At 43.5% G+C, this 21,665-nt stretch overlaps 1 protein-coding gene across 3 annotated transcripts in view; it reads right to left on the minus strand.

Moving 5' to 3' along the window:
• aqr (aquarius intron-binding spliceosomal factor) overlaps positions 1 to 21,665 on the minus strand; it is a 45,081-nt gene that overhangs the window by 17,900 nt on the left and 5,516 nt on the right. For all 3 annotated transcript variants that reach the window (XM_029460839.1, XM_029460837.1, XM_029460838.1), the window contains exons 12-27: positions 20,308 to 20,424; positions 20,066 to 20,179; positions 19,662 to 19,765; positions 16,960 to 17,062; positions 14,789 to 14,909; positions 14,348 to 14,489; positions 13,647 to 13,825; positions 12,472 to 12,639; positions 10,614 to 10,783; positions 9,405 to 9,646; positions 9,106 to 9,255; positions 8,398 to 8,467; positions 7,076 to 7,186; positions 6,329 to 6,438; positions 3,431 to 3,566; positions 1,401 to 1,610 (exon numbers count right to left, since the gene is read on the minus strand). In XM_029460839.1, coding sequence (XP_029316699.1) covers positions 1,401 to 1,610; positions 3,431 to 3,566; positions 6,329 to 6,438; positions 7,076 to 7,186; positions 8,398 to 8,467; positions 9,106 to 9,255; positions 9,405 to 9,646; positions 10,614 to 10,783; positions 12,472 to 12,639; positions 13,647 to 13,825; positions 14,348 to 14,489; positions 14,789 to 14,909; positions 16,960 to 17,062; positions 19,662 to 19,765; positions 20,066 to 20,179; positions 20,308 to 20,424 — 2,247 coding nt within the window. The remainder of the gene's footprint in view (positions 1 to 1,400; positions 1,611 to 3,430; positions 3,567 to 6,328; positions 6,439 to 7,075; positions 7,187 to 8,397; positions 8,468 to 9,105; positions 9,256 to 9,404; positions 9,647 to 10,613; positions 10,784 to 12,471; positions 12,640 to 13,646; positions 13,826 to 14,347; positions 14,490 to 14,788; positions 14,910 to 16,959; positions 17,063 to 19,661; positions 19,766 to 20,065; positions 20,180 to 20,307; positions 20,425 to 21,665) is intronic.

Here is a 21,665-nt window from a genome sequence, read left to right on the forward strand (position 1 = left end):
GGGCTGAGAGGGAAGGATAACACATTCAGCTTTGTGTTTGTAGAGAGTGGGAAAGAGTGACAGTGAGAGTAAAAGAAAAAAGATAAGGAGTAATAGCCTGGACCGTTTATCTTTTCAAAAGGGTCAGCATCGTATCTAGAACTAAACAGTGCAAGTAGAGTTTAGCATCTTATACAATGATTCACTCCTTCAGCTGAAGCAAAAGGGACTAAAGGGACAGGTGATGACTACTACAAGAGAAGTGCAAAAGTGGCAGAAGAGCAGCTTATAAGCAGACGCATCCACAAAAGACTTGGACTGTGTCTGACCAATCACTGTTACTCTCCAACAACCTGTCACTGTGGAGGCCAGCGAGGCAGTCACTCGTGGATGGGAGATTGTGCAACACCTGGACACACAGCTGGCAAATATTCTGCGAGTACCATGAAATACAGCGGACATAGCCTCTGTGTGTGTGTGTGTGTGTGTGTGTGTGTGTGTTTCAGGTAAACAAGGAAAGGACAATATAAGTTTACCTAGATAAGTTGAAGATAATGTGTGCTTATGCGCATGTTATTTGTTACTGTAGAAATTTTATTATAAAGTACAGTGAATTTAACTGTAATGACATGTGCTCTATAAATAAAAATGTAAAGCTTATAGTTAGGGCTGGCTCAGGTTTGCCCTGGATCAGCCCCTAGTTATGCTGCTATAGGCTTAGACTGCCGGGGGACACCTCCCTGCACTCCTTCTCTTCCTCTCTCCTCTCTCTTCTTCTCCCTCTGTATCTGTATGCATTTATGTAAATGTATGTTACTAACTCATCATCCGGGGCATCATCCCCAGAGTATCTGTGTCTCATGTGGCAGGTTGCCACTGATAAAGTTTACGTCAGGATCAGGAATCGTGGCTGCACCTGCTGCCCTGGTCCTGCTGGACAACGGGAAGCCTTTTTGACATTTTCCTGGATTCATCCAAACTTTCTCTTTTTTCAACACAACATAATTTCTGTCAAATGTTGTATTTGTACTATGTTGTTTATCCTGTACACACAACATCTATTGCACGTCTGTCCGTCCTGGGAGAGGGATCCCTCCTCAGTTGCTCTGCCTGACGGTTTCTTCCATTGTTCCCCTTTAACTGTGGGGTTTCTTTTAGGAAGTTTTTCCTTGTGCTGTGCGAGGGTCTAAGGACAGAGGGTGTCGTAACCTATACAGTCTGTAAAGCACACTGAGACAAATGTGTAATTTGTGATATTGGGCTATATAAATAAATTTGATAAAATATTTTTATCTTATTGCACTATAGTACCCTCCTTACATCCCACTGGATGTTGCTCAGCAGTGAGGGAACCAGTATACTCTCTGTATGTGTGTGTGTGTGTGTGTGTGTGTGTGTGTGTGTGTGTGTGAGATTCTTACTTCAAGCTGGGTAAATATTTTCTTGATGTGGCGGTAGCAGCCTTCAGCGATGTCCATGTCCTCTTCATATGACCGGCCCTTGAACACGGGCTGGGGGGCGTTGGAGAAGTACTTGTGGAAGGGAAAGTGTGCAGCCACAGCTTGCGCCTCCACTTCCTTGCCCTGTTTAGGCCTGACTTTGCTCATGTACTCTTCCCAGCGAGATATCACCTGTAGTGGGGAGAGTGAGAGCAGACGTACAGAACCCTCTGAACGTTAAGAGGCTGAGCCAGGCATTGATAGTGTGTGTTTAGTGTATCCTGTTTGGGTTCTATGTGCTTTTTTTTTGGCACTTTCTAAGTACCTGAAAGGTGGAGTAGCTTGGTATGCATGACTGATGGTATTTAAATTATACTGACAGAAAAACATATCTGTTCATACCAAAAGACTGTGTCGGCATAGGGGTGTTTAAATTCGGATGTGCGGATGTTTTAATTAACTAGTTGATTTGGCCACTGCATAAAGAAACTCACTAAGGTACTTTCTGGTGTGCACGAGCCTCGACTTAGTTAATGCCCGTCTGAGGTCTACTGAAATGTTGTATGAGCACACAGTGGGAGTTCTGCATGGCTCTGGCCAGCCTGTATTTTCTCTATAATTACTTGACCATAGCAAAAAATACATTACACACAAATGAACAAATGAGAACAGATAGCCTCGCACATATACAGGAGCCCCTGCTGAGCAACTAATAAACCAGCTTCAACCAAACAGCGGGGTAGCCTAGTTCTATAAATACCCCTATAAACAACAACGTTAAGGATAACATTAACGAGTCTGCTGCAGGACTCAACTCAATCACATGTTAAGTATACGTCTGTGTGGACTACTAAGATCACCATCGGAACCTGGAGTATGTCCACATGTGCATTGTTGTCATTGATCACTTGCAGAGTTCTCTGCTCATGGTCACAGATTCACCACTCTAACAACTTCTTGACATTTACATCTTCAAATGTCACAGAGCTACACTGTTGGCCAGTTTTCAGAGCTAAATTAAACACAAGAACTCGGCTGAAACAAAGTGTGGGTGGAGAATCCAGTCTCTGTGCAATATCAAATTAATGAGGATCCACAGTGGTGTGTGTGTGTGCGTGTGTGTGTGTGTGTGTGAGACAACTGACAGATTTCTGGCAAGGTGCAAAAATGGCAGAATGAGCATCATCAGAAATAACCTCCGACACTAGAGCTCGGGTATCAGCCAGGGTATTTGCTACGGCTTGGATTCCCCAGGGAACGAGCTGCTATAGGATATAGTTTGAGCTAAGCCCACCACTTTAAACTATGTAACTGGCATTTTTACACTGCGTTTACAGTATACGTCTCACATCATTGCTGTGATGACACTTAAATTAATTATTTTTTTCCCCCAGGAAAACTGAAGGCTAGATATTAACTTGAGGTCCCCACGACAATGACGATGGCAGCTAAACGTTGCACTGCTCTATGTAAGTCTAATGTCTATCTATTTTAGATCCCTTCTAAAGAGGCACAGGAATGCAAGTAAGTAATTGTCTGTGGTGGCATTTCTTGTGCAGCCTGAGAGGACAGTGATAATTAGGTGACAGTAATAAACAGCCAGGGTTGAGGCTGTTTCTGGGTAATTGCAGTCTAGGCAAAATGAGCAGTGAGTCTGGGGAATGGAAACTTTAATAATGTCTGGGTTTGATTGGCATGGATATGTCTGAGGAACAGGACGGAAATCCATTCTAATTAAATCAGCAAAATGTCTCCTGGATCCCCTGAACCTTCAATCTATTTTTTTAAAATCAATATTAATATCCATTTTCTACGGCTTGTTTTTCTAAACCTGTATACGTTTACAAACTGGAGTTGGACATTTTTAGCTTGATGAAAAATATTATGTATGCTATTAACCGATGCTCGGTGCAGAAGCAAAGCCTATGCCGTATTGGTTGACAGTTACATTTAGTGCCTTTCTCCGCACGTTGCAGAAACATACACACACACACAGCTAGTGAAAGTCTTACCTGGTAGAGGTAGAAGTGTCCGGCAGTCTCACAGGTGTAGGAAACATCTCCGGGGACATCCAAGCTCTCCTGTAACCGTCCCACCTCTCTGAGGAGCTCCAGTCTTCTGGCTAGGACATAGTTTACTCGGCCATATCTGGAGACGGACAGCACAGCATAGTTAGTCAACAGTCTAAAAACACCTTTACCTCCATGTATAGGAACAAAAAGACAGGTGAAGAATGATACAATAACGCAAGAACATTACGGTTTAAGGTTCTAGAAGTAAATGCAGAATCAAATCATGGTCTCATTTCACAAAGACATTGTTAATGCTATTACGCTAATGTATTATTAAAGTTTCGATGCACTGAGTGATTGAATTGACTGCAGTCTGTTCCTGTGCTCCAGTATCAACTTCACCGCAGAACCACTGGCGTCATGAACCAGGTTCATCGACCTACATACTGGTGTAGCAACCCAGACGGGGGCCTGAGGCAAACGACTGCATATAACAACCAGGTGAGATAACATATCTTCTAATTGTGGAGTCGGTCTCTGGTCTGATTTGAATCATTTCCCTTCTGTGACGTCAGCTTGTTAAATGTCCATAAATGGATTAATAGAACATAGTTAAATCGTGATTTTGTGATTGTTGTGTTGTGAGATTTTGGTTGCAGTTACTGGTATTGTGTTTGTGCCGTAGTCCGCGAGTAAGCAGGGGACGCAAAGCCTGGTCGTCTTAGGTCATACGGTAAAATATGACACAGAGGAGTACAGAGGTTTAGAGAGGGCAACGACTGCCCTTGACGGTACACAAGGTGTGTTTAGGGTTATATGATGCATCCCATTGTGCAGATTAACAATGCTGCTTAAAAGCATTTATCAGGTGGCAATGAGACAAGTGACACAGGAAGACGGGAAGTGGGAGGGGTCACAGGGTAATACTAGAGGTGGACTCTATTTTTAGACCTTTTGCAAATATCCTCAGTCAGCAGATGACAGTCACAGTGGTCTGCCTGTTTGGCCTGGATAAAATTAAATAAAAATGGGGAGTGACCTTGTACCCCAGGAAGACGGACCCGTGATAAATTCAGCTACTTAGACAGAAATCCAGAATAGATACACAGGAGTGAACAACAGCAAAAGTAGCATAAATATAAACCTTTCCACAACTGAACATACAACTTGGAATGTCTTAAAGAGCTCCCCTATACAGAACCTAACATGCACTCACAATCTAATCATAAAATGCAGGGAGGCATTGTTAATGGATGGTGCTGTAGCTGCCTAACAAAAGGGAACGCTACAGCACCATCCATGCTGTAGCTTTTTCCTTTGTTAGGCATTCAGGGGAGCGCTGCCTTCCATTTTGTCATCTCGGATACAGTGTTAATTAAAACTCTCTGGCTCCCTCCTCTCGCTGGTGTCAGTGGGGTAGAAGGAGTGTGGAGTCTGCATGTTGTTAGTAGGCAGCCAGTCAGGGGAAACATATTAAATGCTGCTAGCTAAAGCTCTTTTATGTCAGTGTTGCTGCATAATTTAAGAATGTAACAGACTGCTTCTATGTGCAGACACCAGTTCTCACTCCATACACTGCTATTCATACTACGGTCATGGTGAGCCGAAGTCATACACAGAGTATAGCAAATGAGCAACATGCACCACCTCCCTTCCTCCACTGGAAGCTAAGAGCTATAGGGTACAATTTGTTCAGTGCCACAGATGGATACGGTGGTAATTAACAATGTAGGTTATAAGGAATCTTTAAATAGTTACAGCATTAAAACGTAATTAATATTCAATGACACTGAGCTATTTATATTCAGAAGCTGGCTAAAAAGCTTTGCTAGCAAAAAAAAAAGGTTCTGGATGATTCGTTTAATAATGGCGTTAAATATAGCAGCAGTATATGTAGAACAGTAAATGTTTTGGGTATCTTGAGTCTCTATTTCTCCAGTCTATCATGAGTGCTTAAAGTGCACTGCCCCCAAACGTCTCTTTTACCATCTCACTATGTCTCAGTAGTAAGGACTGAGTCACTATCCTTCAAGGCAACGCACGCACGCACGCACGCACTCACACGAGAGCTGGGAACTACTGGGGCTTCCTTAACAGGACTCTAGTGGTTCTTGTGTGATGCCACCTGTGCTATATGAGAAGCACTCTGTGTTTCGTATGTCCATTAGGCGTTTAGACAAAGACATTTCTTAAACTAGTGATAAAATAATTTGTTTGTTTTATTAAATCAGTCAGAGAATGGGCTTCCTTCGTGACCTGAGCTAAATACACATTTTAAAAAGTCATTTTGTGTGTTTCTTAATTTAATTATTCAGTCTTATTGTTGATTAATTATTAATTAATGAATTACTGAGCATTGGGTTCAACTTATATCAAAAGGTTACAAACATTTTGTTTAACATTAAAACTATTTGGACATTACATGAAACATTGAGCGGGTTAATCAGACAGCCTCTGAGTGCAGTGCTGTAGGGAGAGATCCCTCACCCTGGTGCAAAGGCCTGAGAGGCCAACAATGCCTAATGAAAATAAACCAGGTACATGGCCTGGCATATGGGAGTATCGAGTAGCCCTGTCATCGTGTTGGCTCAGACTAATTATGTGTGGGCAGCTGGGATGCTTTTGTGTACGTATGCATGTATGTGTGAGTGTGAGTGTGTATTGTCTGCTTTGATAAAACTGTAAGGGTTGCCTCTGTAGTTTATATGGACTACAAGTCTGTAACAATTTGTTAAATTCACACAAATGAATTCAAGTTGTCTCAATAATTTCCCCATGTGCATGCCTGTTTGTTTAGGTGCACCTATCTCTCTGTGTGTGTGTGTGTGTGTGTGTGTGTGTGTGTGTGTGTGTGTGTGTGTGTGTGTGTTCTCTCCACCTGCCCCCAGCTGTACGCACCTGCTGAAGTCCTTCTCAGTCTCCAGCTCCTCTTCTCCGTGGCCCAGACGCAGGAGGTGGCGCTCGTCGATGTCTAGAGCCATGATCTTTTCAAACAGCTGGTTCAGAGCCTGTTGTACAATGAACCATGGAGACGAATAAACATGATCAGACATGGCAAGAAATGTCTTTGATACGCGCGTGTGTTTTCTCATCCATCATACATATAAACCTGTTTTGACATTCTGGCTCTTTTTCAATCTCTATGAATTTGGTCAGATTCTTGCAGCTTGTAATATATTTGAGGTATGCATCATGCTAAGATGAAGCAAATATATTTTCCTGTATAAGTAAAATAAATAGAAGGGGGAACTATCGCATGGGAAAAGGGTTTTTATCATCACATCCAGCTATGCTTCTTGTGGCCAAGGTTCCTTTTGGCAAGCTTCCACTTCTGTAAAACAACAGCAGATTACTTTATGATTAAATACTGAGGGGAGCCGACCGGGTCACAAGGGAGCTTAGATTCTAATTTTTCCTCTATGGTTTGAATATAACCATCGTCTGATTAATGGGCAGTTCTGAGTACAAGCTCTAAATTCTCCAGCTTCACTGTTTAGAGGTGGGTGTTAGGGAAACTTTTCAGGGATCAAAGATGTGCTGAGCCGGTTTGGGTGTAGATGTGGTGTGTGTGTGTGTGTGTGTGTGTGTGTGTGTGTGTGTGTGTGTGTGTGTGTGTGTGTGTGTGTGTGTGTGTGGTGAGTTAACCTGATTTGAGTGTGTGACGATCAGGGTCCTCTGCTCAGGGAAGTTGTGATAGAGGTTTGAGATGATCTGTACAGCAACATCAGTCTTTCCGGTACCTGGTGGTCCAACAACCTAGAGACACAGCAGGAAGTGAAGGAGGGGGGATAGAAGAAAGAAACATTTTTTAAACAGAAAGAAGCAGAAGACAAAATAAGCACAAACTGAAGTTAGGTCACAGTGCAACGGCGCTTGCCCTGGAGACACCCTAGTGATTGTGACAGCTAGGCCATGTGAATGTCAGAACGGGCTAGACTGGTGCGCCATCGTTAGCCATGCTCAGATATACAATTTAACAAGCTGAGCCTCACATTTACTTATCTGGGGGGGAACAGCATCTAATTTCCAAAATAAATATTGATGAAACGGGTTGGTCTTTGTACGAGTATCTCAGGTGAGTAATTTCTACAAAAATAGTAAGCACAATTAGATATTCCTGCATAAATCAGTAGATAATCAGCTCCTGCGTTCCCCTAATTGAAAGCGGAGCCAGGCAGACCGGGAGGTAGTGTGCGTTTGTTATGGCTGCTAACGACACATGCCAAGAAAGAAGGTTAGAGAGGGTGAGGAGAGGAGCGGAGAAAGGCATGTATGCGAGAGTTGTTTTACGACTCTGTTGATTGCCTACTTGCCATATTTTCCTCTGCTAGCTGCACAATAAATAACTCAAGACCCTGCTGCCAGCTTCCAATCACCACATCAATAAAACACACCAACAGCACATTCGTCAAAACAGTGCGTGTTACACTTCTCTTCAGCGAACAATCGCAGGCGGGAATGACAGAGCTGTGGATGTGCGTATGAACTGGGTGTATCCACAGCTCCGTCATATGTGTCATTGTATGTGTGGTCGACTGTTATTGGCAAAACAAAAGTTAGAGAATTTCAGGGAAATATGGAGATAGGGACACCGAACAGCATATTTACTGGTGAGGGAATTCCCTTAGTGAATATCACAGAGATTATTAGTCACAAATCTTAACTAACTAAATAGGCATCTGCAGTGTCAGCACTAACTGGACTGACTAGAGGCTTTGTCTGGACAGCTGCATATGGGATGGGTTTAGCACATAAAGCTTGGCCTCTTAAGCATATAAGCACTATAAACTTTCACTTTTTTCTTTTACCTAAAGAATAAAGTTAGGTAAACAAACATTTTTGAACATTTCTGCATTGCTATCAACAAACTGATTCGTTGAGAGTCTGTTGAAATGTTGACTTTTAGATCTTACAGATTGTCTTTGCGTGGCTTCCATTAAGGCTTGAAACTTGTGAGACGTCCTTACCATAGTGAGTCCTGGCTGCATCCCGGCTCGAATGGCTTCTATCTGAGTAGGAGTGAACTGAATTGTATTCCTGTAAAAACATGTACATTGGTGATATTAATAAAAGAAAGTCAAGAAATTAGTCCGAGATGCTGAATAGCCTTGACGGCATAAACACATTTGTGTTCAAATGCTTTCACTATTTAAAAAGAGATGATTAATGGCGCGTGTTTTTTGAGATCATCTTTTAAAGATTGTTAAGTCAAGGCTTCCCCGTGGACATGTTGTTGCGATCAAGATTTAAATATCAAAGTGCAAACTGGGAACGCTAAAACACCACCAGATGCATTTATTTTTGTGGCGTTATAATTAGAACAGGAATATTAAAAGCCTTCTCTGTTCAACTTTAATTGCATAAAAATGCCCATCTATAATTATAGGCATAACAACAACCGAAATAGCGCTGCAACATTATAGGGCGAACAAGTCAGAGTGGATACCATGGAGACACGCACAGACAAACAAATCAAAAACAGCCAGGGCCAGAGGAGGGTTCCTAGAACAGGCCTCTGTGCTTGTTTATACTGAAAAGATGTTTTGGATCGAGGTTAAGGACTCAATGTATGCTCAGCACACTGACATCAGAGGTGAGTCAAGGTTGACCCAAACACTGAACATCCGTTTAACCCTTAATCTGTGTTGGCCTGAGTCTTGGCCACGAGCTCTCACCGTTTGGGCTGGTTGTAGGGATACGGCCCGCGGTTGGGGGTGACAAAGGGCTCAACGATCAAGATCTCGTCTTCCTTTTTGTCTTCCACTTCTTCATCTGCCTTTCTCTTCTTCCCTTTGTCTGCTTTGTTTGAGATTGGAAACGTGATTCTGGTAAAGCAAAAAGGCAAGGAGATGATTAAAAATATAATATGCATGTACGTGCATGTATTATCAATTGTATCCAAGCAAGTGAATACAACATCAACGTCGATACATTTACTTCTCCTCATCATTTCATTATTGGCTTTGACTTTCACCTGAAAGGGAAGACTTGGAGATCAGGGTTCTCCTCTGTGACCTTTATGGTGTAACTGGGGAAACACGAGCGTAAATGCTCCAGCGTCAGAAAGGTGTCATTGAAGTCCAATGCGGAGATCTGATTAGGCATCTTGGAGTAGTGGGCACTGCCCGGGTCTCCATAGCCGAGGATGATGTCGTGAAGCCAGTCTGGGACGACACACTCCGTGTTCATCAGGTTTCTGATGGTCTCGAGCACTGCCTAAAACGACGGAGACATTTGAGCAATGATGCACATCAGACATCTTTCCCACAAGAGGTGGTTTAGCTGGATAAGAATAGCTTTGTGGTGGGCTGATGGGACAGCAGGTAATTTGTATGTCTGTCAATTATATTTTAATGAACTGCAAACTGTCTAATACCCTGAGCATCAAACATCGGGTAGGGGAACGTGTTTACTTTTATCTATGTCACACATCAAAGCTGGAGAAGAATGTTTCTTGAATACCCATTAGTTCCTGCTCTTTTCAAATTCATAATTGTTTTTTTTTTTTAAACCCCACACACACACTTCAAATTCAGCTGTCATTGCTCTGGCGGTGAAAGACAGAAATGTGTGTGCGGAATTAGAAAAAGCGGATTTGACGTAGCTCTCAAATAAAAAGGATGTGATAAACTGCAAAAGGGTTTTGTGCAATGATTAACATTCTAAAAGAAAGAAATGGAGCAAAACAACAGATGTGATATTTAACAAAGGTTTCACACACTTGCATGGATAACTTTACAATGACTGCTGAAAAACTTTAATATCTGTGGACAAATCAACATAAATTAACCTCTCTTAACCTTCTTCCTGCTGTGGGCACCCGTTTGTCATGTGAACAACATAATATGGTTATGCTTCTATACAGAAAGCACAACAACAGTGTACTGTACAATAGTGGCTTACTGCCACAGGGGAATTCTTAAAGGTGAGAGAGAGGTTGGGGAACATAACACATGAATATCCAGTGAGTTGTGTCTCTCACTGGGATCACTGGGAGGGCCTTGAGTGGGTGGTAACCAGTTGGCCTGGCCCCAACCTTCCAGCTTCAACACCCAAGAGAGGATAATATGTGTGATACATCACTCAAGGGTGGTGTTGGCAGGACCAGAGCTCAAGGTCTGAAGATAAAGAACTCAAATACAATGTACAGTGAGTGCTGATCTGTGGGCTTTAGAGTCCAAACCTTGAAATTGTTCTCCTTTGGTTTGCGTCTCATGATGATGTTGAAAGACTCATATGGGTCGTCAGTGCCACTCTGAATACTGCTGGTCATGTCCTGTTGATACTGGTTCGGGTCCAGCCATACGCGGAACGTTCTGGCGTCTCCTCGCAGCTTAGGCTTCGGGTCGGGTCCTAGACCGGAGTGTTTGGGGAGAGAACTTGTTAGAGTGTCAGTGTAATCATCAGCTCATTCTAAAACCATGATTTCAATAACAATTTCCATCCTATCCATCCATTGAAACGAGCTCACCCTGGCTACAGCAGCACGAGTCCCCAGGAACAGGAATTAAATAGATGCTTGACTGACAGTCCACCAGCTTTAGGCTTCTCCCATAGGGAGCCTGTGTGCCGCAGCAAGTGCAGCGTTCACAGATGTCTAAAATAGATTTCTGTATGGAGCTGCAGGGCACAGAGCAGGAGAGTGAAACTCAATCCCGTTGGCCTCTGATGTGTGTGTGTGTGTGTGTGTGTGTGTGTGTGTGTGTGTGTGTGTGTGTGTGTGTGTGTGTGTGTGTGTGTGTGTGTGTGTGTGTGTGTGACCATCCATGTCCGTGTGCACACGTGTACAGTTATGTGGGATCATCAAATCCCCCTTACTAAAAAGGAGTATAAAAGCTTAAGAGTGGAAGGTACACCCTCAAAGGCATTGGGATAACAATGCGAACAGCTGGGCCGAGGTGTGTGAGCGGTTAAAACAAGTATTGTATCAAACGGTCAGTTATTAAAAGGTTGGATTAAATCGATACACAATTAGATTCAAACACAGATGCATTGCAGTTGTTCTTTTATCTCACGCAGACTTATTACCTACGTAACATCATATTTTACCAAACATATTCCGTATTTGAACCATAGACTTTTTATAAGACAGTATGCAAGTCAATTATTAGTGTCCCAAAATGCACATCTTAGTTTCCATCTCACCTTCACCAAGTGCCCAATGATGTATGTCTCACCCCACCACCCAGTTACCACAGAGTACCACTTAGCTCCGTTGGGGATCTGAAAGTTTAACCAAGCCGACGCTTGCAGGGCATGTTCCCTGCTGGCAGCATGTCTATTTAGAAAGCCCTCTGCATATTTTATCTAAACAGATGAGAGGATAGGGGAAAGGGTGCTCCAGTGCATCGACACATGTTCCGACAGGGGAAAAGGCAAACGCTTAGAAAGGCAGGGCTGCAGGCTAGCTTAGGTGAACCAACCACTCAGAGGGACTGCCTTGGGCTGTGGGTAAGAACACCACACGGTAAACATCGAGATCGTGTTACTGTATAAACAGGAAAGACCAGAGATTTGAATTTGATCTGTGGGGATTCCTCCCGTGTGGACACACACACACACACACACACACACACACACACACACACACACACACACACACACACACAGAACAATATCTCTGAGTCTTATTAGCCAAATATGTTGGCTTACATAAAGACTTTCATGCTGTGCTCAAATAATGCCAGAACATATTGTTGCTGGCATTACCTTTTCTGCGTTCTGCAGGAGCAGCACGTTCAGTGTTCCCTTACAGAATGTGTTTCGCCGATGTAGCTCTTCATTTAAATCCAATTAAGAAAGCAGAGGGCAGGGCCCAAATCTCTCAGGTGGTGTTGTCGACCCTCAGGTTAATGGAATGTTAATGTGAACAGGTCAGGTCTCACTGTGACTGTCACCATGACAACACCGGTCTGACCCTCTCTCGAGGATCTGTCAGTGGGGATACAGAAGGTCGGACGGGTGGATAGATGTCATGTGTCACAGGTGTGTGTGTGTGCGTGTGTGTGCGTGTGTGTGTGCGTGTGCACATATGAGCATACCTTCTTCAATAACACGTCCCTTGTCATCCAGCATGCCCTGCACCTCGCAGCCTCTCACGTACACCAGGCCAGTCTGCTCCACAAAGGGCTGGCGTCGGTCGAAGCGTGTGCCGTAGGGCAGGTTTGGCCGCACCGTGATCAGAAAGCAAACGTCGTGCTTCCGCAGCCCTGTAGGGAAAGAGGATGGAGAGAGGGGTTAGAGAGAGAGAGATGGAAGGAAAAAAAAAAGGGGGGTTTTAGAGACACGGAGGACACAGAGATAGAGAAGTGATGGGGGAGTGAGACAGAGTTGTATTGTGAGAGAGTTTAGAGATGCAAGAGAAACCACCCTGTCAGCATTTGCCTGATCTTTAAAACATGATGCTCTAATTATACAAGGGGGGGGGAGAGCTGGTGGATGGAAGGAAATGGAAGGAAATAGAGGATAGAGGACAAGAAAGAAAGTAAAACCATAAAAATGGGTATAAAGAAAGTGAAGACATCAATTTGGGATACATTAAGCTTAATTTCTTTCCAATCCAGTGATCACTCCATTACTTCTACAGCATTTGCCCACTGAAAGAGCCCATTTATTTTCCACATTAATTAGTGCAATACCCCATTGGCATACATTAGTATGAAAATATCCTATATCTTCCTCTGCAGAGCTACAGCAGTCAGCCTGCCGAAGGCTTCATTGTGCATTCTATGTTCCCAGTGAATCAATGTCTTCCAAGGCTGACAAGCTCCTGTAAACATTATCTACAGTGTCCTTATCAGCCGCACGGAGAGATGGAGAGAAAAATGATCCGAAAATAAAACAAAGAGGCTCAGTGATAGAGTCTACACAGAGATAGCATGTCTTCACAGAGACACGCAGTAGGTAAGGGTCAGGAGTCAAGGCCAAGTGGGATGGAATCGAGTGAAGACTTTATGGAGGTTATAAACTGCTTTCTAGGAGGACTGCTAGAAGACACAATAAGGGAAAATAGAGGACATGAAAAGGAGCAGCAAGGCTAAACGTAAGGGGAGGGTAATGATGTATAAGAGGCGTAAGGTGTATGAGGGAGTGTTTTGTGGTCAATTCATTTTTCCTGACCATTATCCTTGGTAAATAAATAAAAATAGAAGCTAGAACGGTATGCTACAATATAAATGGGTTGACAGACGAATATAGAAAAACCAAAACCCATTACCTTCCCACTCATGCTTGATATGGTCTTGTACATTGAGGTTAACGGTGACATCAGCCCGCACACGGGCCGGCCAGCTTTCTCCAATGTTGGGCTTGGCAACCTCTACGATGGAGAACGCGGTGATCGTCTGAGCCATCCTGGCCCAGCCCCCGAACACCGCTCCGCCGTACTCCGATTGCCTGCATAGAGGGACAGACACAACAAGAAGTTAGACAAGCGCTGTGGGCTGTTGTGAAGATTGAAATCAGTTGGATTTATGGCAGCACATGGCACTACGGCTTACTCATTTACTTTTGCAGGAACAACAAACAACTTGTTATATCAGTTGACATAATGGGAGCACGTAGTATGTTAAGCAGTCTGTTTCTAAATGTGGTGTACCAAATGTCACAGTCTTTTAATCAAAACAAATCTATGCGTCGTCGTGCCACCTTGTGAGCGGTGGACAGAGGATAACAATCTTCATTCATTTGATGTAAAAAGACAAAGTGTGCTGTAGCTGGTTCTACTTAGGCAGAAAAAGAAACCAGAGATGCTCATCAGTGTGCAAGAAACCTACTTCAAATATATAATGATAAGTTTTACTCTTATTCTAACTATTACTGCACATGAGCATTTTACCTCTCCAGTATGTGGGAAAACTTAAACTTTTGTACTAAAACAACAAGAGATTCTGGATCACGTCTCCTGTAGATTCTCACCATGGTTTCATACGCCACACCACATCCTCTATGTCCTGTCGGATCTCATAGGTGGACTCTAGACGAAAGAGGTTAAAGTTCCTCAGCAGGTAGTCATGGAGGGTCAGGAACTGGAGATTCAGCTTAGGTAGTGCGAGGCAGCCTGAAAAGACAAACAAATAAATAAATAGAGAGTGAATACTAATCTAAATATGCAAGTTATTACACACACACACACACACACACACACACACACACACACACATACAATTAGTTAATAAAAAGGTGATAATTATTATTCATCTTTCTCATCCCTCAGGATGAGAGAGAACACAAAGCGTGCGTGTAGACTTGGGTGCATGAGGCACTGACTAGACACTACAATAATGTGCGCTCTAGTGCACTATAAGTCTCACAGACACACATGCAAACCCAATCACAGTTCACAAGTGCAACACACACCTTCGCCCGAGTAGTACTCTGTCGGGACGATGTTCTCGTCCCAGATTATCTTCTCTGTTGGATAAAGGGGCATCTGGTTAAGTTGCTCGATCTGAGAGATTCTGCGCTCATGACGGGACACCTGTGCGTGCATGTGGCAGACAGAGAGAGACAGAGAGAGACAAAGACAGAGACAGAGACAGAGACAGAGACAGATACAGAGACAGAGACAGAGAGAGAGAGAGAGAGAGAGAGAGAGAGAGAGAGACACAGAGAGACAGAGACAGAGACAGAGAGACAGAGAGAGAGAGACAGAGACAGAGAGAGAGAGAGAGAGAGAGAGACAGAGAGAGAGACACAGAGAGACAGAGACAGAGACAGAGAGACAGAGAGAGAGAGACAGAGACAGAGAGAGAGAGAGAGAGAGAGACAGAGACAGAGAGACAGAGAGAGAGACAGAGACAGAGAGACAGAGACAGAGAGACAGAGAGACAGAGAGACAGAGAGAGAGAGAGAGAGAGAGAGACAGAGAGAGGACAAAAGACACAGACGGAGAGAAATTAGGTTAATGACAAATGCTTCTTTGTTCATTTGGCTCAATGTCTAGGATGTTTATCTTGTCCCTTATTAGAAGACCGACCAGGAAATAAAGATAATTTCTTCTTTTTTTTTAAATCAGGTCACTTAACAAATCTGTTACATCATACCCACGGTAAACGTCTGGTTTAAGTGAAGCCTTTTTATTTCATGCATCTCCATTTTATTGCATTAATCTCTGAACCCAGTCTTACAGTTATGCAGATGTGCACACATCTCTTTTGGAGTTTTTTTTTTTTACTCCTCCGGAAAAAGACATACATTATATGTACAATGTCAAGGGGAGAGACATCTGCTTTAGAATACAAACTAGCTCGTGTGTTCCTCCAGAGGATGTAAACAGCCTAAACATTGGCTGTGGTGTAACAGCAGCACTGCTGCCTCTCAAATATAAATGGGTCCTCCTTCCTAAGCATATTTATGGATATGTTCTCTGCAGCAAGTGCAGTTGTTTTGCTACCGTGTGGCAGAGCTCTAGTCCTGTGGCCCCTTCCTCTTAAACCCACTCGGTCAGAGATGTTGGTTGTTGGGGGCAACCTCAGGCGCACACAAATGAGTCGTCTGACATTGTCTCCTGCAACAATCTAATCAGATAATTATGAAACGGCTCTTCCCCATCGCTTCTCGGAGAGGACCTGGGGTAGGTCTGAGTGGGTAATTATGTATAACTGCAGGACAGCCTTGAAACATCCACTTTGATGAAGAGGTCTACGGCACATGTTTGAGTGTGTGATGAGGAGACCAGTGGGACAAGGGTCCAGCAGTTTCCCAGAGGGGTTTTTAAAAATGAGAATAGGGAGAGCGAGCGAGCGAGCGAGCGAGCGAACGAGGGAAGGGGAACCGGAGAGCACAATCAAACTAGCTCTAACCTTTCAAGAGATACTCTATAAAACAAAAATATATAAGAATAAAGAAATGGCTCAATCTTATCAGCACTGTCTCCAATTTACCCTACGTCACACAAATGCCCAAATAAAGCAGTAATTGGATTAGGAGGCAAATTCAAGAGGGACGTGCAGTGAAGAGGGGATACTATATGTATTCCAAGGTCGAGGGCTTAAATTAATGACTTTAAAATGCGAAACACAAAACCTATTATGGCGTAGCGCTGACTGGCCAGTTATTGTTCTGAAAAATGACTGTTTACCAACATTGTTTGTAGAAGTGCACCAATACCAATTACGCATCCTTTATAATGCCAGTTGACAAGCACATAGTGCCTGAAGCATTGCTTCATTCCCGCTGTACAACTACACCATTTCCATATAATCAATAAATGTCTGAGGCATTAAATATTGTCCAGGATAAATGTTTTAATATTTGATGTACATAAAAGCAATAGGACTAGCTTTTCGGATTAAAAAATTGATTTTGTGATTATACATTTTCCCCAACAAGTCTGGATTCCCATAAGCTTAGTAAAATTCACGGGCCATGTCACTGGTACTGCACTCACAAATAAATATTTTGAAGTTAAGTTTGCATCGATCTGAGCCGCCGCGGTCTAGCTAATGAATGGAAAACCCTGCCTTGCATTGAAAGAAAGACACTTAACGTGGTATTTACATGACAATCAAAGCCAAGACTGCACTTACCAGCAGCTCGAGGAGAACCTCCTTCTCATAGGTGGTGTCTTGCCCTTCAGACAGCTCTGGCAGCAGACACAGATACGAGGCCACCTGGTGGAGCGTATTGGGACTACGGAGAAAGAGGAGATAAACAAGTGGTTAGTTAGCTGGAAAAGTTGCATTTGCAAATTACACATTTAGCCGACACTCTTATCCAGAGCAGGGGTGACAATGATAACTTATTCGTCCAAAGACAATGATTTCGTAAAGACTGAAATGTGTAGGTTCAGCCTCTCTTTTGGGACACTACCTGCCCTTGTGAGAAAGATATTGTATATAAAAAGGTGGCGACAACATCCCTATATGTGTAAAGATGCACAGCCTTATCAAATTCTTTGTGCTCGTTAGCACTGCGGCACAAAGCAATTCTTCTGTTTGCTTTGACACTCACTCCTGCACTGTCAGCATGTGTGTTAAGGGGCCGGGGCACACTGATGCGACAGGATTATGAAAATCAAAGCCCATCTCCTTTCGGAAAGCTGAGGCATGGCTCCCTGCATACAGACCTGTTTTAATCAGGCTGACACACTGTGACAAAGGCAGGGTCTGGTACACAACGAAGGACAGGGCCTGGACACATTGTGACAGCCCTGGACAGCCACACGTGGCACTGACCGACTGTATCCGTGTATGTGCATGCATTGTGCTACTTGTGATACCGCACTTGGGCAGTTGGGCGGCAATTCTGCCAATGTTGCAGTTTGGTGGCTCAGTGGGTGACCTGGCATAGGTCATGTGGACATTCCTTCCCTTAGCAACAAAAATAACAGCAGCACAACAACAACTCACTCTTGAGTAATGGAAATGACTGGACCAGGTCATGACTGACAGCTGAGCTACTGGCAGGAGAAGGTAAGGATGGGGACATGATAGAAACTGGTCGACGGTAAGTTTACTTTTTAGCCTAAAGGCTGTTCAGATTTTGGATAAGTCAGTAGAGAGCAACTTTGTTAAGCTAATGTGTTTTTTCATCACTTTCATTCATCTAGCTAGACACACGTCCACAACGTTAGAAAACAATTGAATTAGACAAAATCATCTTAAATCTGCTGAAGATTATGAAGGTCTACACTTTCACAATATTTTATTTTATTTTATTAGTCACATAATATCCTCAGAGTAGGAATCGGGATAAAATGAGAAGTGGAATCGATCAAATCTAAATGCCCTTTCCAATGACAGGACCACGTTGAAGACCTCATCCACACAACTAATTACACCCTTATTTCCATTTGATGACTCTATTCAATTTTGCGAACATTTCACAAAGTGATACACACTCTTTGATCATGTAGTCAATCAATTTTTTTTTGGCCTGAAATGACACTCGCACAAACTTACATGTTTTATGTAACTGAAAGTGTGTGTGTGTGTGTGCGTGTGTGCAGACTAAGCAATAACGCTGCGTTTGTGTATTTGGGGGACTTAGCGGATAAATTCAGAGCGGCGGGTGACTGGGAGCTTAGCCGTGGGTAGAGCAGCTGGAATAAACTGGCATTAGTGCGAGTTGTTTGGATGAAAAGTGCCTCGTTAAATCTGATCGGCATATTTGGAGTTACCCAGGAGCTGCTTTGGTGACAGTTGTGGAGCAGGGAACAATGCAGTTCCTGCTATATTCAAAACCCTAATTCTGGGAAAAGGAGCAGAGCTTCTACGAATGCATGAAACAGTTCAGATCAAGCCTTTACCTGATTCAGCTCAGCGCGGCTCATAACCCTCTGCCTGACTCAAAGAAACTTAGTTTGGGGTTTAAGACTGTATAATCCACTAAAGAAGTTAAAAAGGGGTGATGGATATACAAACATAGACTGCGGAGGGGAAATGTATGCTGATCCAACACGCCACCAAACGGGACAAATAAAGACAAACAAATAGGAAATCAGCCGCTCACTTGAGTGTGTTGCAGAGATAAAACGTTGGTGGTTCAAATACCTTCTAAAAGCTTTGGTCAATACTTTGAAATGTTCATTATAACGTCAAAATGACAAGAAAAGTTAGAAGTAATTACAAGTTACCACTAAATCAATGTCTTTTCACTCCACTTCACACACGTGTACAAGTTAAAAAAAAAACACACACGGGCTGGTTCATCAAAGCGAGGGTGCTTTTTAGCTCTTTGGCAAGCTAATATGATCTGACAAACACAGCTGTTCAGACAGTTTATTCTCAAGCCACTGCAAATCGATTAAATTAATGAGGCGTGCCTCTCTCTCTGGCTGGTACCAGCTGCCCGTTCAAGGGCTCACTAGCTGCCATTTAGCAGGGAAGTCAGGCAGCAACGGTGATGCAACACAGTTCCAAGATAGGTAGTCTGCGTGTGTGCCGGTGCTTTGACTGGGACTTGCATGTTTCAGACATCAGATGAACCTCAAATAAATGTTATGCATGTTATCTGCTGAGGATTTGCTGGAGGGTTTGTTTGTGTGACACAGCGCTTTTGAGATATTATGATGTGCACTCTTAAGGACATAAAGGACATACATCCAGTAAATACTTGCAACAAACCCTGCAGGTAGATATGCAAGTAGTCTCATTAGTTAAAACCACACTCTGGTGCTGTAATTGCACTCAGTCCAATCAAGCATACCCTCCCGCCACATCACTCCATCTGTGCACCGACAAGCTGCAAGTGTACTTTTACATGATTGATTCCGGATGTTTTGATTTACCTGAGGTGCCCAAAGTGTTTGGTCAAGGATTCTCGAGTGTCTACTGCTGCTACGTTGGACAGAGCAAAGTCCTGCAACTCTGGGAAATGAGCAAATGCCGCCCTCTGCAAGACAGGAAACACAGAGCAAAATACTCAAACTGATGTTCAAGTACACACCAACGCTGTAAAATATATTACACACACACACACACACACACACACACACACACACACACACACACACACACACACACACACACACACACACACACACACACACACACACACACACACACACACACACACACACACACACACACACACACACACACACACACACACACACACACACACACACACACACACACACACACACACACACACACACACACACACCTGTCCCTCTTCATGTATGCTGTTTACCTGCAAAGAGAGGATCCTGTCATAGTGCAGGGTGGTCATCTCTTTCCCCGTCAGGGCAGTTCCTGTCTGGTCATTGATCTCAAAACCTGTGTAGAACTTCAGCATGTCCAGCAACTACAGAAATGAGACAATAAAAGGAGAATGAGAGCAGAGGTGATTTGGATTCTCAGCGGGCTTGCATACATTAATTGCACGTGTATATGTATATACAGTGTGCCGTTGTGTTTGCTAGTGTGTTGTACCTGGCAGAAGAGGTGTCCCTCCTTCTCTCGGTGGGTGAGGCTGGACAGGTGGCAGCTGACCACCAAGTGAGAGTCGTCCAACACTGTGTTGAACCAACGCCTGGTGGGCAGCAGGGCCTAGACACGCAGGACACCATGTTTACAGCTCTGGACTACATGCTTACAGCTGTAGCTAAAACATCTGACCTTTAGGTGCAACTGTGTGCGACTGGAATGTATTTGATAACATAAACATGTAGGGCGAAATTCTACTTCAGTGGACAGCATCAAAATGACAAATAAAAGAAAGAAAAGCCAATTGTTGCTGGACAAAGGACTGATGACCCTCCATCAGTGAAAGGAATTAGGTATTGTATGAACAGATATCTCTCAGGGGTCTTAAAAAGAATCAATTGGCTCAACGACGACCACGTTTCCCCAGCATCTGGACCATGGTTATCCATGAATCTTATTGATCCATGGTCTTTTCTTGTCTTGAGGTTGTTTTGCAACATATGATAGAGAGGCAAACAATAGGGCAAACGGGTAGTGAGATGTGAAGAAGACTTCTATAGCCTTCATTTATTTGTTTGCTGTAGCACGCGTAAATGACACGAAGGCAAGTAATGAGGGAACCTGTCAAAATGAGATAAGAGAGCCGCTTTGATAGGGTTACAAAGAATTACTGTACACGTTGATGAACTGACAGTCGGAGAGCGAGAAAAAGATGTTCAATCTATCGCAGCAGAGATGAATCTCGCGGCTGAAAGAGAAGCACTTCCCAGAGAAGAAACTGCATTGTGAAATAGAATATGAAATGGAATACTGAAATGCAAAGCACCAACAAAACGTCATATCTATTATTTTATTCATTGGGAATTGCTCTTCAAAGGCAGCAGGTGCAGCAAGTGATACCTAAACAGTGACAGAACAGATGCCTTTATATTCAAAAGCCATCTTTGATCTCAACACAGTCCTGACAGCCGGCATACAAGACACATGAAAACGGGGATCTTTTTCCCGGCATTAATTTTCAGGTTGTCATCAGAGAGGGGGGAAGTATGGATTTCAGGCGACTGAGGCTTTGTAAAAGGATAGCGCTGAAGGACAGGAGATGTCTCTGGAGACAGTTAGCTGGCCGGCCACTAGCCGCTGCCAGGAACAGCAAGGCCGGCCTGTCAGCAGGACAGCCAGATGAAATCTATTGAGCTCCCTCGCTAGAAACAGGAGATCTGCGCAGGGCAGCAGCAACACTCTTCTGTGACACGGTGTCTTCAAATCTCAGATTCTATTTTCCTTATTTATGTCTTTTAAATGAACCAATGTGATGATGGTAGTTCATAAAGGTTCTCGCCTTATATCAGATGGAACTGTCAACT

Source organism: Cottoperca gobio, chromosome 22, assembly GCF_900634415.1.
Source record: "Cottoperca gobio chromosome 22, fCotGob3.1, whole genome shotgun sequence".
Taxonomy (NCBI): Eukaryota; Metazoa; Chordata; class Actinopteri; order Perciformes; family Bovichtidae; genus Cottoperca; species Cottoperca gobio.